Consider the following 17,464-nt stretch of genomic DNA (forward strand, 5'->3'; position numbering starts at 1 on the left):
AACAATTGAAATTTGGTTAAGGGGAACTAATTCAAAACTTAGTCCACCATGGCTTTCTTAAATGAATATTATTATCACTGAATGAGGTTCAAGTCGAGAAAATACCTATACCTATTGCACAGTATAACGTTGTCATTACATATATACTTATTTATTTTGAAAGTTTAAACCTGGTGTAGGATTGTTGTAAATAATTTTCAAACTTATCCCCAAAAAAAAAAAAAATTGTATTAAAAAGTTTCAGCGTTTCTTTTACTTTAATTTTTAGTTTTTGATTTTAATTTTTAGATTTAATACAAAAACTAAATTTCATTATTTTATTTGTAACTTAATTCAAATGGATTAATTTTCATTATTGTGGGTTGGAATTTTTCACCGCATTTTTTATTGTTTGATACACCCAACTTGAAAATACTCTATATATTCTCATACTGTGTTCTCTTATAGTTTTTCGTAACTTGATAAGGCTTATTCTTTATTTTCCCGTGGATGGATTCATAGAAGGAAAATTGACCGTGAGTTTTAAATGTTTTATCCTGGAGTCGTCATGCTTTGTTGATAGTACATGCACAAAGAGGAGGCCACAAGACTCCAGCACATCTTTTTCGCAACTCTCTTAAGTTAACTTTTCTGACTCTGTTCTCATCTTGTGCTATTTATTTTTTCTTATAATTGATGTTATGTTACAAAAATGATTTATTTTCTACACCAAAAAAAAAAAAAAAAAAAAAAAAAAAAAAAAAAAAAAAGGGGAAAAACTTTTTTTTTTTTTTTGGAGATAGTAATCAGTATCGAATGAATTCAAGGGTTCCAGTATAATTTCAATTTATATTCAATGTAAAATTCTAAACAATCTCATTATAATTACAGTATTAAAAATCATACGTGCAAGTCTTAATTCAATTGTATTATTCTAAATTATTTACTAAACATGTATATAATATACATACCTATTTCGTCAACGTAAATTTAATTTTTGGAAGTCAATTAATTATCAAGTATATTCCTTAGTGGCAGGTATTAATTTATTCGATGTTGTAGAGATACAATGACTCTGTGTGAAGTTGATTTTGTGAAAAGTTATTTAGAGAATGTTTGATAAAAAGAATGAAAATTGATTTTTTTTTTTTTTTTCAAATGTATGATTGAAAACGAAGATAAAGAAAAAGTTATTTTAATCAATTTCAAAGAATAATATAATAATAATAAAGTAGGAAATAAGGGCATGCAAACTAACGTGAGGTCGCGATTTCATAATAATAAGAACATAAATCCAGTTTATCTAGGTCTCAATGCTCGGAAACTTGCCTCCACTGGAGCAGTCCTGGGGCAGACTTCGGTTCAACAGGAGCCTTTGTCGATAATTGCTATAGACTTTCTATTAGGGGTGATAAACGAGTCGAGCCGCTTGTAACGTCAATACATCCCGAATTGGGTCATGAATCGTTCAAGCTCGTATTGAGATGAGCCATCAGTTGAGTCAAGCTCAATTATTTCGCGAGTCAGCCCAAGCTCGACAAGTGTGGAGCTCGAGTCTTGTTTGTGAATACAATTTGAGCTTGAGTGTCTAAGGATCTAGCCGCTCGACCCATCGCCACCCTTACTCTCCATTTTCCAATTCAATCACCCAAAATAATTAAGTGTACTCCAATCTTAGAGATCAAGATATAAACCGTCAATTTTAGGACTTAATCTTGAGACAGCTGAGATTTATTATTCTCACTCGACTATCTTTTGCATATTGTCCATTAATTCTTTTTTACATTTTGTCATATTGCTTTTATTAGAAAGTGCAAATATGTCATTTAAAAATTTACATCACTTATCGTGTATTGATTTAGGATTTACTAAAAAATGTCGAAATAAATTAGTGAAGTAAAGCTAAACCTATTTACTCTTAAACACAAACAATGCTTAAATAAGTAACAAACAAGATTCACCATAATCCAAGAAACTAAAGGAAGTAGAATTAAAACTATAGAGCACTTCATTTGATTATCACAATTGATGGTTTCTCCAAACATTAAGTGGTCAACCTTTTGATTTCGTCGTCTTGTTTGAAATAAGACATGTCTTTTTCACTTAAATTCACCCATGCTTCAATTCCATCGTCCTCTTTGGTATTCATCATTATGACAACGTTACTTATTCGAGGATTTACACAGCTTGTCCAAATAGGTTTTCCATAACCAAAATCATTATTGTAAAATCCAAACTTAGACCAGTCAGTAAACCATATAGAATTGGAGTTTCCATCATGTAATTTTAAAATTGCACCAGCGATGGCATCAAAGAGGATTTTGCGTGCATCCTCATAATTTGATAAGATCTTGGAACAATCTAAAGTGGCTTTCTCGATAGCATTACCCAATAGAGGAACCAAGTGTTCAAAGTCCAAGTTCTTGGTTTCTTCTGCACTGCATTCTACCAATCCTCGTGATGCGAAGTTTCCACAAGAATATTTTGATAGAGGTGGAACTGTTCTTTCACGAATGTTAATTTCCTGTGAAAAGAGGCAAGCCCGCGATTTCCCAAGTTTTATGCGATCACAGCGCATGATAGCCTCTGACAAAAAGGAAGAGACAAGCAGAACCCTGGAGGGTGGACGATCATTTTTTTCATACAAGTGCTTCACTCTTGCTCTTAAATTTGCTATCGCCTTCTTATCGAACAAAACCCTCTTGGTCATAGTGGTAGGATCCCTAGTCTTTATGGTTCCACGATTAATCTTACCTAAATTCTCAACCGGTAAAAATTTCAATGGGGAGTCAAATTTTGGAATAATGGGTTCAGTACTATTGTCTCCTTGACACGCCTTTGCCCATGCCGATAAGAATGTGCCAAGTGAGAATGCATCAATAACCCTATGCGAGATGGCCGTAGCAATGGTTACTCCACCACATTTAAATTTGTTTATTTGAATAGATAGAATTGGATCAGTGGCTTCATCAGCTGCATCAACATCGACTGGAAGAAGATCATTTAACTCCACAGGCTGGACTCTTGAGCCAATTATATCAACGAGATCGCAGTCGACTTTAGCTTCTACATATTCAGCACCCTGGTCGCTGCAATCAACGAAAAGTTTCTCCTTGATATATCTTCCAGCAAAAGGATAAAATTGTGGCAATATTTGAGCAAGTGATTTTTCCAAATTCTTTACATTTTCAATGTTATCGCTTGATGGATAGTAGAGAAGTCCAGCCACATTCATTGTTGGAATAACCGCATCTGTGCATGATATCTTGTATGTACGGAGGTTTTCGGGAGTTGGTATGCCAGGCTTGATATACTTTCTGCTCACAATCGTGACCTTCATGATGAGTTTCTCAACACTATGACTACCTTTTCAAAAAATAATGCAGAGAAGGAAACAATAAAAAAGAAATATTAATATGTAGATCAAAAAATAGATGGAGAAATCAGATCGAACTAATTAGTATAAAAGAAATTGCTTATTAAACGATATATTACCTGGAAAACCAGAGTGCAATCAGTGTTCAAGTTAGAATGTGAAGCAATTGATTTATTTATATAGTAATGCTATTTAGCACTACTGGTGTTAAAACATCATCCTAAGTGGCGCTAATGTAGTATCAATTAAGAAGTACAATTAATTGAGTCACATTATTCCATATTTTATTGAATCTATCATATAGCACCACCTATACTGGTGTTATAGCATCAATGATGCTAGATAGAATTATACATAAAGAGTAATACTATTTAGCACCATTAGTGTTAAAATTTCAATTTACGTGACACTAAAGTGGCATTAATCAGAAGTACAATTAAATGAATTACTTAATTTCACCTTTAATTAAACCTATCACATAGCACCATCTAGACTGATGTTATAACATCAGTGACGTTAGATAGCATTATTCATTACAAGGAATGCTCCTTAGCACCACAAGTATCAAAATACCTGACTAGGTGACACTAATATAACATTAAATGAGAAAAACAATAAAATGAATCACTTAATTCTACATTTTATTGAGCCTATCATATACACCATGTACACAGATGTCATAGCACCGGTAGCATTACATAGCATTATTCATAAAGAGTAATGTTATTTAACAACATTGGTGTTAAAACACCAGATTAGGTGATGCTAATGTGACATTCAATGAGAAGTGCAATTAAACGAGTCACTTAATTTCACTTTTTATTGAGCTTATCATATAGCACCACCTAGACTTTGTTAAAATATCTGTCCAGGTGGCGTCAATGTGGCATTAAATGAGAAATACAATTAAATGAACCACTCAATTCCACTTTTCATTGAGCCTATTACGTAGCTTTACCAACATCGACGTCATAGCACTAGTAGTGTTAGAAAGCATTATTCATAAAGAGTAATGCTATTTAGCATTATTTGTGTTTAGGCACCAATCTAGATAATGTGACATTAAATGAGAAGTCCAATTAAATAAGTTACTTAATTTCACCTTTCAAGGAGCCTATCACACAGTACCACCTACACTAAGTGTTAAAACACCAATTTAGGTGGCACCAATGTGGCATTAAATGAGCCAATTAATTCCACATTGCTCTACCTAGACTGGTGTTAAGCACCAACGGTGCTAGATAACGTTATTCATAAAGAGTAATTTCATTTAGCACTGCTAGTGTTAAAATACCAGTTTGGTTGACTATAATGTGACATTAAATAAGAAGTACAATTAAATAAGTCACTTAATTTCACATTTTCATTGAGACTGTCACATAATACCATCTAAAGTAATGTTATAGCACCATTAACGCTAAATAGGATTATTCACAAAGACTAGTGTTATTTAGCACATCTGATATTAAAATATCAGTTAGACGGCATTAATATGACATTAAATTAGAAGTAAAATTAAATGAGTCACCTAATTTAACATTTCATTAAGTTTATCACATAGCACCATCTACACTGCTGTTTTAGCACCATATGTGCTAAATATTATTATTTATACAAAATAAAGTTATTTAGCACTATAGGTGTCAAAACACTAGTCTAGGTGGCTCTAATGTAACATTAAATAAGAAATACAATAAATGAGTTACTTAATACTCTATTTCATTAAGCCCATTAAATAGCACCACCAAACTATTGTTATAGCATAAATGATGCTAGATAACATTATTTACAAAAAGTAATGTCAGTCTAGGTGGCACTAATGTGGAATTAAATGAGAAGTATAATTAAATGAATTGCTTAATTTTATCTTTCGTGAAGCCTATCACATAATACTACCTAGACTAATGTTATAACATCGGTGGTACTAGATATCATTATTCATAAAGAATAATGCTATTTAATACTAATGATGTTAAAATACCACTTAAGGTAATGCTAATGTGGTATTAAATGAGAAGTACAATTAAATGAGTCACTTAATTACGTCCTTTATTGAGCATATCACATATCACCACCTATACTGATGTTATAGCATAAATTGTGCTAGATTGTAACATTCATAAAGAGTAATGATATTTACTACTACTAGTGTTAAAGCAACAGTATAAATGCTCCTAATGTAATATTAAATGAGAAGTATAATTAAATGAATCACTTAATTTTACCTTTCATTGAGTCTATTGCATATCATCATTTAGAAACGTGTCATAGCACCAATGATATTAGATAGCATTATTCATAAAGAGTAGCCCTATTTAGCAACACTGGTGTTATGTCTAGGTAGTATTAATGTTATATTAAATGAGAAGTACAAATAAATGAGTTACTTAATTCCACATTTCATTGGGCCTATCACATAGTACCACCTAGACCGACGTTATAGCACAAACTGTGTTAGATAGCATTATTCATTAAGAGTAATTCTATTTAACTGGTGTTTAAAACTCTATCGAGGTGGTATTAATGTGATATTAAATGAGAAGTACTAATTCTACATTTCATTGTGCTTATCGCTTAGCACCAGTTGTGCTAGATATTATTATTATTATTATTATTCATAAAGAGTTATGATATTTAGCACGATTGGTGTTAAAACACTAATTTAGGTTACGTTAACGTGACATTAAATGAGAAATGCAATTAAATAAGTTACTTAATTTCACATTTCATTCAGCTTAACACATAACACTACCTACAATGTGTTAAAACACTAGTTTAGGTGGCGCTAATGTGCATTAAATGAAAAGTACAATTAAACGAGTAAATTAATTCCACATTTCATTAAGCCTCCTAGCATCACCAGACTGGTGTTACAAACACCAATGGTGCTAGATATCATTCTTCACAAAGAGTGATTCTATTTAACATTGTTAGTTTAGTTGACTCCAATGTAACATTAAATGAGAAGTACAATTAAATGAGTAATTTAATTTCATCTTTTCATTGAGCCTATAACATAGTACCACATAGACTAGCGTTATAGCACCAGCGGTGCTAGACAACACTCTTTATAAAGATAAATGTTAATGTGACATTAAATGAGTCATTTAATTTCATATTTCATTGAGCCTATCACATAGCAGACCGATGTTATAGCATCGTGGTGCCAGATAGCATTATTTATATAGAGTAATCGCATTACTAGTGTTTGAACACCAGTCTAGGTAACTCTATTGTGACCTTAAATGAAAAGTACAATTAAATGAGTCACTTAATTTCATATTTAATTTAGCCTATCATATAGTACTACCCAAATTGGTGTTATAGTGTCAGTAGTGCTAGATTGCATTATTGAGAAAGAATAATGCTATTTAGCACCACTAATGTTAAAATATCAGTTTAGATGGAGCTAATTTGACATTAAATGATAAGTAAAATTAAATAAGCAACTTAATTTTACTTTTCGTCGAGCCTATCACATATCATCACCTAGATCGGTGTTATAATATTAGTAGTACTAGATAACATTATTCAAAAAGAGTAATGCTAATGTGGTATTAAATGAGAAGTATAATTAAATGAATCACTTAATTACACTGTCGTTAAGCCTATCACACAACACCTCATAGACTGGTGTTATAGAATAAGTGGTGTTAGATAATATTATTCATAGAGAGTAAGGCTATTTACCACCATAGTGTTAAAACATCATTTTAGGTGATGCTAATGTGATATTAAATGAAAAGTACAACTAAATGAGTTACTTAATTTTACTATTTGTTGAGTTTATCACATATCACTACCTAGATTGATGTTATAGCACTAGTGATACTAGATAGCATTATCCATGAAGAGTGACCCTATTTAGCACCAATTGTGTTAAAACATCGTCTAGGTGACATAATGTAGCATTAAATGAGAATTACATTTAAATAATTAATTTAATTCCACCTTTTATTGAACCTATTACATAGTACCACCTAGATGTGTGTTATAATACCAGTTGTGCTAAATAGCATTATTCATAAAAAGTAATAATATTTAGCACCACTTTTGTTAAAACACTTCTGTAGGTGTTGCTAATTTGGCATTAAATGAGAAGTGCAATTAAATAAGTCACTTATTTTCTCCTTTCATTGAGTATATCACACAGCATCACTTAGATTGGTGTTATAGCACTAGTGATGCTAGATAGTATTATTCATAAAGAGTAATGCTATTTTTAAATGAATATGCTATATCATTCTTTTAATAAAATATTACATTTACCTTTTCCTTACAACTTGTCTTAAAAAGGTTAAACTCTAACCTTAAGGGTCCCCCACCACCCCTGCCCTGGAGCATCGTGAGGGAGGTAAACCGCAGGTTATGCCTCCAAGGGTATAGGGTGGAAGGCTGCTTGTACACTTGTACTTACCCAAGAGCCAAATCCATATTTTAGGATTCGAACTCTTGACGCAGCAGCCTCAAGTAAAGCTGAATTTCTCCACCCTCGTTTTTTACCACTTGGAGATGTGCCCTGGGGGCTCCTTACAACTTGTCTTCGTTATACTTTAGGTAGTGAAAGTGCAGTTTTTATTTTTTATTTTTAAAAAGTAGCAGCAGAGTCGCCCCACTTACGAGCAAGTTGGCAGTCTCCATCATCCTCTTTTACCACTTGGAGATGTGCCTTGGGGGCTCCTTACAACTTGTCTTCGTTATACTTTAGGTAGTGAAAGTGCAGTTTTTATTTTTTATTTTTAAAAAGTAGCAGCAGAGTCGCCCCACTTACGAGTAAGTTGGCAGTAGAGTCGAGTCCAAGTTTTGTGAAATGAGTCGGCTCGTGCTCAACTCATTTCATAGATGAAGTCAAGTTGGCTCACATAATGGACAGAATTAAGCGACTCAATCTAACCTATTTAACACTCCTAAATCTCAATCAAAATGGGATAAAAATAAGCCAATGTCTCTGTTGGTGGGCATTAGTATCGAAGCATTGTTGTTGTAACATGGCGGAAACATTAATTGTGTGTCACATCTCTCCCATTAGGTGCAATCAATAAATCTGATCAATAAATTAAATCAATTTAATTAACAAACCATCAACAAATAAATAATTCCACTGGTGTCAAATACTAAACTTTATTACAATCCTAATTTGCCTTACACAACTCACACTTCGTGTGTGATTCATCATTTTCAATTAGGAATACCATACAAAAAAATTATTATTCTGGTATCATCATAGTGAGATAAGATAAATAGAATCGCTAACTCAAATGGATTAGAGATCAATTACTGATACTGAGATGGTCATATCGGCATATAATCTCTATTTTGGATCATGTAATACTTGTTTTCTCAGTTAGACATCAAAGTTACATTCAAATATCTCAACATTTTAATTTGTGGAATCAACTTCTACATAATTGAAATGCAATATGTACTTTTTTTATCCATAACAATGATATTCTTATCTCGTTATTACATATAATTAGTGATCATAAAATTAAATTATTTATAACTTGCATTTGACAATCACAGCATTTCATAACTCACAAGTTCTCAAAACTTAATTTTAGCTTGGTGAGAAGATTAAAATTAATCTAATTCAAAGTCAATAATTAATTTTAACCACATATTTCATAGAATCTACAATTTTTCAACTATACATTTCATCAAATCTACTAAAAATACAGTTTTAATCCCAATCAAATAAGGGTTTAATCTTCGAATTCTTTTATATTTAATCACTAAATGTACATAATAAAAATAACCAATCCACGACTATTAATATATTTCTATCTATTTATAAATTCTTCCAAATGAAAGCTAAAATATTATTAAGGGCATGTTTGATGTAGATTTTTTAGAATAAGTTCTGTGAAAAATGACATTTTTAAAGAATGTGTGATTAAAAAGTAAAAAAAATGTATATATCAACATGCAAATTTCTTCTAGTTTTCTTTCCAGAATGATATTATGCTCCCAAACCGGAGTATAGATGTTCTCTCTATACTATTGCCTTTTTCCTATTTCGATCAAATTCTTCTTGGATCCATTCAACAATCCGTTATACACCAGTCCCTTCTACCTTTGACGAACTCGACCTCGAGTTATATTTTGGATAAAGAGGCTCATCATTTTCATGGAACTCGTATGTATCTGCCATATTAAATGTATATCTCCAGAGAAGCTGGCAAATCAATAGTGTGGGCATTGTTATTAATTCGCTTAAGTACTTTGAAAGACACAACGGGAAATCTTTCCTTTATCAGAAAGACTATTATTGAATCTCCTTCCAGAAATTGTTTATCCCATCGATTTGAATCTACTACTTCCTTATATTTTGCATTAGTCTTCTTCGACCTTTGTTTTACTTCATTATGGATTGCTAAAACCACTTCTACTAGATGTTCAACAACAGCACTCTTACTATTGCCTTCAGGCAACTTCATTAAATCCACCATCTGGTAAGGAACCTCTGTATACATAGTAGCAAATGGAGACTTGCTTGTTGTAGTATGAAATGCGCTGTTGTATGCAAACTCTACCTAAGGCAATGCAAGATCCTATTGTTTGGGCTTATTTCCACTAACAACTCAAACTATATTTCCAAGGGTATGGTTAGTGACCTCAGTCTGTCCGTCAGTTTAGAAATGCTTATTTCCACTAACAACTCAAACTATATTTCCAAGGGTATGGTTAGTGACCTCAGTCTATCCGTCAGTTTAGAAATGGGTAGTGCTACTTCAATTCAAATTGGTTTCAAACAACTTTCACAATGTCATCCAAAGGCATCCCAAAAGTTTGTATCCCGATTCAATGTGATAGGCTTGGAAACTCCATTTAATCTAGCAACCTCCTTGAAATACAATTTGGCAATACTTGATATATCTGAAGTCTTCCGACAAGCTATGAAGTAAGCCATTTTGGAGAATTTGTCAACCACCACAAAACAAAATCTACTCTCTATTGAGTATGAGATAATCCTAGAACAAAATCTATAGCAAAATCTTGCCATATGCCCTGAGAGACAGTAAGTGACATGTACAACATGGTATTCTGTACTTGATCCTTTGACACCCGAAAAGCATAACATTTTCTAACTACAACTCCAACATCTCACTTCAACTGTGGCCAATAATACCTAGCCTTCAGACTGCCTATTGTCATTTTACAGCCCAAGTGTCCATTTACACCTCCATCAATCACTCGAATCAACTTTACACTTAGAGATGAAACAAAAAATATAAAGATGGTTACATGTGAACAAATACCTATCATTTATATAAAAATTCCCTATTGATTCCTGATTCGCACACTTGCTCTAAACCTCCTTAAAGTCAATATCATCTGTATACATTTTTTTCAAGCAATCAAACCTTACTATTTCCTATGATAATGTGACCAATACATGAGTTTTTAGACTCAGGGAATCTACAACTCTAGTTGTACTTTCAAATTTATGTTTAATCATAAAAGAAAATTTCTGGAGAAAAGTCACCTATCTAGCATGCATCACGTTGATATTTTTCTGATTATGAATAAACTTCAAGACTTGATGATCGATGAACAACACAAAATCATTCTTTACAAGATAGTGTTTCCATTACTTCAAAGCTCTCACAACTTTATTCAATTTTTGCTCATAGGTACTCCATTTCTACTTAGCATCACTCAACTTTTTTGAAAAGAAAGCCATGGGTCTCTTTTTGAAGCTTGACAAATATCTTCTTGAAACTCGACAAAACTAATACTGGAGCTGTTCACAACTTTTTTTTGATGAAAGTAAAGCTCTTATCTTGTTCCTCTCCTTAACTAAATTTTCTTTTCTTCAAACATATGGTGAGTGGTGCCACAATAGTGCTAAAATGCTCGATAAATTGCCTATAAAAAGTTGTCAAATCATGGAAACTCTTACTCCAGAAATTGATTTTGGTGTTGGCCAATCTCGGATTACTTTTGTCTTCTTTTCATCCACATGCAAACCATTTTCACCAACCACAAGGCCTAGAAACAATAATTTATGTGCATAGAAAATGCACTTTTCAAGTTGATGTACAACTGCTTTTCCTTCAAGACCTCTAGGACTTGCCTAAACTGAACTAGGCAATCCTACTTGGAGTTGCATTAAATGAGTATACCATTGAAATAAACCACAACAAAAGGCCCATTAAAAGGATAAAGAACCTGGTTTATCACCCATATGAAGGTACTTGGGAGCATTTGAAAGTTCGAATGACATCATCAATCGGGCAAAGTCCAACCTTACTCTTGAAAGCAGTCTTCTATTTGTCCCTATGTTTGATACGGATATGATGATAACCACTTCGAATGTTTATTTTTGAAAAGACCTTAGAACCCCCAAGCATATCTAACTTGTCTTCTAACCGTGGAATGGAGAACATGTACTTTACTATTAACTTGTTGACTGTCAACCCATATACCCATCCTTTTTTGGCACTAAAAGGATAGGCATTGCACACAGACTCATCACACAGACTCATACTCTTCCTTATGAATTCTTTCCTCAACAGCTCCTCAATATTCTCAATTGGAATCTCATTCTTCTTCGAAATCATGCGGTGATGAGGAAATTTGGAAGGCTAGTCCTAGGTACCAAATCAATCTTGTCCTGAATATTCTTCATAGGAGTTAACTCGGTAATATCAAATCTTCAAATTTAGTCAATATTTCTTGCACCTCAGATGGAATACCCCCACCTTCTTTATTTGTTGTCAAAAGCCCCTTAATTATAATTGGATATTATTTTACAGACTCTGCAATCTCTTTCTCATTATTTGTAAGGGTAAGGAAACTCTCAATTCATTATTAAGTAGTCTTCTCTGTCTGTATGATAGGAATCATAGCGATCTTATATCTTCTCCATGAAAAGAGTACCATATATCTTACCATTTGATAATTGAATCTACATCAAACTGTCATAAATGATCCAATAGGATATGGCAAGTATCCATGTCTATAACTTCACACATAATTTCATCCTTATAATACTTACCAATGGAAACATATACTTTACAAGTCTTAGCAACCTGAACATAAGGACCTCTCTTTACCCAACCAAGAGAACAAGTTTTAGGATGGTTTTCAGTTGATAATTTCAACAAATTTACTAACCTCTATGATACAAAGTTCCCGTAGCTTCTATTGTCCACAATCGTTTCACACACTTTATTCTTGATAGAACAAAGTAAACTTAAGATGCAATCCTTAGACGATAAAAGAATTCACTGCAGTATCAAAGAAAGCCTTTCTACACCTTTCTCACAAACAAACTCTACTCATGTATGCTCATCTTCCATGTTAGTATCTTCCTCCTCGTCTATTGTCTCCAGTTCTACCAAACTGACCCGCTTTCTTTTAGGACAGGTATTGGAACAATAACAAAGCTTGTGCCATCTATATCAAATATCTCCTGTGGGCTTAGCATATGGGTTTTCATTATGAAGTACACCTTCATCTGACCTCTGTTCCCAAAATGACCACTATTGTCAACACTACTCCTTTTAGGACTGGCTAAGGTTTGTCGCAGGACCTTTCTTTTGTTTGAAGAAATGGATGATGATGTTTCTACATGTGAAGGCCTCCTATACTAAATTGCCCTTTTATTAGCTTCAATTTTCTCAGCTTTCATCTCAATGTTAATGGCTTACTGCAACAGGTCCAAATATTTTGCAACCCAATTCTGTCTTGAATATCCATCTTTAAACCACCGGTATACCTAGTTATCCTTTAGTTTTTAGATTTTGACATATTGTTCTGCTCTATCAATTGCATAAATTCATTAGTATAATATGATAAGTTCAGATTGCCATGCATGTATCCCAAATGCGTACGATATAGAATCTATTCATAATCTATAGGTGGAAATCGATCCATCATTGATTGCTTTATCTTCCTTTTGAATCTGACTCTTTCCCTATTTCCTTCGAGCATTTTGTAATTGATCCTACCATACTGTTGTTGTAGATTTCAAATGGAATGCCACCATCTTGTCCTCTGAAACACCCATAATTTTGAAGAATCTTTCAACCTACCAACTAATCTAAGAAGTTACTGATCTTTATGTTACCAAAGAACGAGGGAATTCTTCTTTAATTCGATAATCATCAAATGTATTTCGATTTTGATGTTTCAGGTTACGTGGTAACGCTTTAAACTTCTTATGTGACTTCGATTCGCTATCTTCTATTGCATGCCTCATATTATTTCTGCCTCGAACTACAGGCTCAACAATCCGTTCATTGTTAATTGCCCACTGTTCATTCTGCCATTGTTTCCAACACCTCGCATAAATCGTTGACTATTCTCTTCGATCTAAATAGTGACATCGTCAACCATCGATTTGTTACATCCAAATTTGCTCTAATAATTGGTGCACCACCCATGGTTATGAATTAAAAATATAAAGATGGAAAAGTCGGCTCTAATACTACTTGAAGTAGCACGAAACAAGAAATTCAAGAGAAAACCTTAAGAAATCGAAATTTGGAATCTACCAAATTATAAAAGAATAAAGTCACGAATTTTATTAATAAAAAGATGAATAAAACAAGAAAATAACCCATTATTTATAAAGGTTTACATGAAAACCTAGTTTAATATGACTAAAATTAATGAAAACAATGTTTAAACAAACTAAAATTGAAAAGAATCCAAAATAAACTAAATGACAGAAATAGCACTAAAACTTTAAAGTAGTTTTCGAGTCCTAAACGAATTTAGATGACTACAATCTATCGTATGTCACAACGTGGTGGTGAGTTCTACTCATCTCGTCAATCTCTTTCCGAAATGATATTATAGGCCCAAATCAGAGTTCAAAAGCTCTCTCTTCACTATTTTCTCATTTCGATCCTATTCTTCTTTGATCCATTCAATAATCTGTTATTTATCAAATGTCAAAATTTACCAAAGGAACAAAAAAGGAATAGTCAAATATGATCAACACCTCTATCTCATATGAGAACAACAAATGTATAAATTGGGAAAACATTCAATTCAAAAATTATATTTATAAACAATTTGAATCGAAAGTAAAAGGCAAAACAATTATGCAGAAACTTCAATAACATTAGTATTGATACAAAGCCATCAAACATAAACAATACTTAAATAAGTAGCAAATAAGATTCAACATAATCCAAGACACTTATTAAAGTAGAAATAAAATACATGACATTTTATTTGACCCTGGCAAGTGATGGTTTTTCCAAACTTTAAGTGATTAACCTTTTGATTTTATCGTCTTGTTTGAAATAAGGTATGTCTTTCTCATGTAAATGCATCAATGCTTCAATTCCATAAGGCTGCTTTGGTATTCAACATTATGATAAGGTTTTTTATTGGAATATTTGCAACGCTTGTCTAAATAGGTTTTCCAAAACCACAATCATTATTTTAAAATTCGAACTTAGACCCGTCAGTAAACCATAAACAATTCAAGTTTTCATCATGTGATTTCTCAGTTACACCTACAAATGCATCAATTAGGATTTTATATCCATCCTTACCATTTGGCAAGATCTTGAAACAACCTAAAACGGCTTTCTCGGCAACATTACTCAATAGAAGAACCAAATGTTGTAAGTCCAAACTCCTGGTTTCTTCTGCACGGCATTCCACCAATCCTAGTGATAATAAGTTTCGACAAGAATATTTCGACAGAGGTGGAACTATTCTTTCACAAGTGTTAACTACCTGTGATATTAGGCAAGCCCGCGATTTTCCAAGTTTTACATGATCACAACACATGAGTGCCTCTGATAAGAAGGAAGAGGCAACTATAAGCTTCGAGGCTGGACACTTTTCTCATAAAAGTGGCTTACCTTAGCTCTTAAATTTGCTATGGCCTTTTTATCAAATAAAATCCTCTTAGTCACAAGGGTAGGATCCCCAATCCTTATGGTTCCAAAACCATGCACACCTAAATTCTCACTAGAAAAGTAAAATGGAGAGTCAAAATTTGAAATAATTGGTTCAATACTATTGTCTCCTCGACTAGCCTTTGCCCATGCAAATAAGAATATGCCAAGTGAGAATGTATTAATAAGCCTATGTGAAATGGTCATAGCAATGGTTACTCCACCACATTTAAATTTGTTTATTTGAATAACATAAATGGATCAATGGCTTCATAAGCTGCGCCAACTTATATTGGAAGAAGATCATTTAATTCCACAGCTGGACTCTCGAGCCTATAATTTAAAATGATCACAATTGGCTTTAGCTTCTATGTATTCAGCATCTTGGTCACTACAATCAACAACATGATTTTTCTTTATATCTCTTCCAGCAAAAGGATAAAATTGTGTTAATATTTGAGCCAATGATTTTTTCGAGTTGTTTACATTTCCAATATTATCACATAATGGATTGTCGAACCACGTTCATAGTTGGAATAACCTCATATGTTCATGATATCTTGTATGTACAAAGATTTTCGAAAGTTGGTGTGCTTGGTTTTATGAACTTTCTATTACACCTCACATCGAAGCTCCAGTTGAAGATCATATCATAGTCCACTTCGAGCTGAGAGAGGAGAGTCAAAATTTGATTGAGTCAACAATTAGTTAGAAAAGAAGTGAAGTTAAAGAAGAAGTTGACGCTCTCTCTGTCCGAAGCTCCCTTTGGTAGAAGACTTCTCTCTATCTGAAGCTCCCCTTAGTTGAAGCCCTTGCTATTTCTTAAAGGATCTGCAGGTAATCTTTAGAAATGATTGATGTAACGTTTATAATAATGAGTATCAAAATTGTCAGCTTGGGATATAGGATGATTGACTCGTTGTCAATGTCTTAAACACGTAGCAGACTGAGTGATGTGAGACTTTGGCCTTGGAGATAAGGCCACGTGGTTTTTATTCTACGAAAACCAACTCAGTTGGAACTCTATGAAAAAGCAACTCTTGTAAAATTTATTTTTAATGGAACTCTATATACTTAAAACTATATTCAATCCACTCTCTTAATTATTCCACACTTATTGGCTTGAGTTTAGTTTGTTTTCAATTTGGTTGAGTTATTCGTAATTGTTTATTTATATGAAACTACTTTTGATCATAATGTTGGTATTCGAACGTTTTCATCTTGCTTCATCAAGCACCTCCCGTGTTCAATAATCCATATTCATTTGAATTTTTAGTCAAAATGTGTCGAAATTTGATTGTGTGGGATGAATAGGCCTAATATCTATTGTACACGTGATCACTACGAAAAATGGGATCAACAAATTGGCACCATTTGTGAAAAATTCTCATATTCAACCATGAAGAACCCATGGAAAAAACTGGCAGGAAATACCTAAAGAGTTTCTTACCTTTAAAGAAAATGGTTTGTTTTTGAAGAAAGAACATCAAATACATCGAGGAAAGCCATTTGTTAGACTTCTATATATTCTTTGAACAAAGGAAAAGTCCAGTTGCTCCAAAAGAAAGCAGTACCAGGAGTTTTGACAATGAAGAGTCGGTGCATCAAAGAGCTAGGAAATACCCTAAAGAAGGGGAACCCCCACACGCTGCTCTAGCAATGCGCTCTTGATTTCATCAACAGCATCGACTAGGTGCATCAAGAGATGGGGCCAGAATAACTGCTAGACTCACAAGGAATATAGCTACTATGGCTGCAAACATGATGAACATCACCAGTAGAATATTACCATGTAAGAACAGCTAAGGAATATGTAAAGTTAGGGATGATATTCAATCTCGTCATATATAGCCCAAGGAAGTATTTTTTTTTTCATGACCTTCTACAAGGGAACTGTTGTCATGATGATGAAGAAGTTCAAAGCTCTGATTATCAACATTACACAAGAGAAAAAGCCCCTTAAGAGAAACAAGTTGGGATTGATATGTCCACTATCTATGCCACTAATTGGCCTAACAAAGTTTTGTTCAACTTTCTTCCAAATTATGAGTCGATAAACTTGCCTCAGAGATCTGTGTCTTCGACAGGTTGAGCCCGAACAGCCTAGAAATAGGTCGACTTAACCTTTCTCTACATCTAGAAATAGGCAGCAAGGATCGTCTTAGTTTGAAAGATAAAATGAGCCTTTCTATGGCAACCTTCCTCAGAATCCTCCACTAAGAAATAGGTGTCCAAAGATGGA

The 17,464-nt window shown here is 33.3% G+C and overlaps 1 protein-coding gene across 1 annotated transcript; it reads right to left on the minus strand.

Moving 5' to 3' along the window:
• Positions 1-2,023: 2,023 nt before the first annotated feature.
• On the minus strand, positions 2,024-9,506 carry LOC111369167 (pelargonidin 3-O-(6-caffeoylglucoside) 5-O-(6-O-malonylglucoside) 4'''-malonyltransferase-like). The gene is made up of 2 exons (XM_022990644.1): positions 9,416-9,506; positions 2,024-3,345 (listed from the first exon to the last, which is right to left on the minus strand). The coding sequence occupies exons 1-2, from the start codon at positions 9,504-9,506 to the stop codon at positions 2,024-2,026; spliced, it is 1,413 nt and encodes a 470-aa protein (XP_022846412.1).
• Positions 9,507-17,464: the final 7,958 nt, after the last annotated feature.

This window comes from Olea europaea, chromosome 20, assembly GCF_002742605.1.
Source record: "Olea europaea var. sylvestris chromosome 20, O_europaea_v1, whole genome shotgun sequence".
NCBI classification, from domain to species: domain Eukaryota; kingdom Viridiplantae; phylum Streptophyta; class Magnoliopsida; order Lamiales; family Oleaceae; genus Olea; species Olea europaea.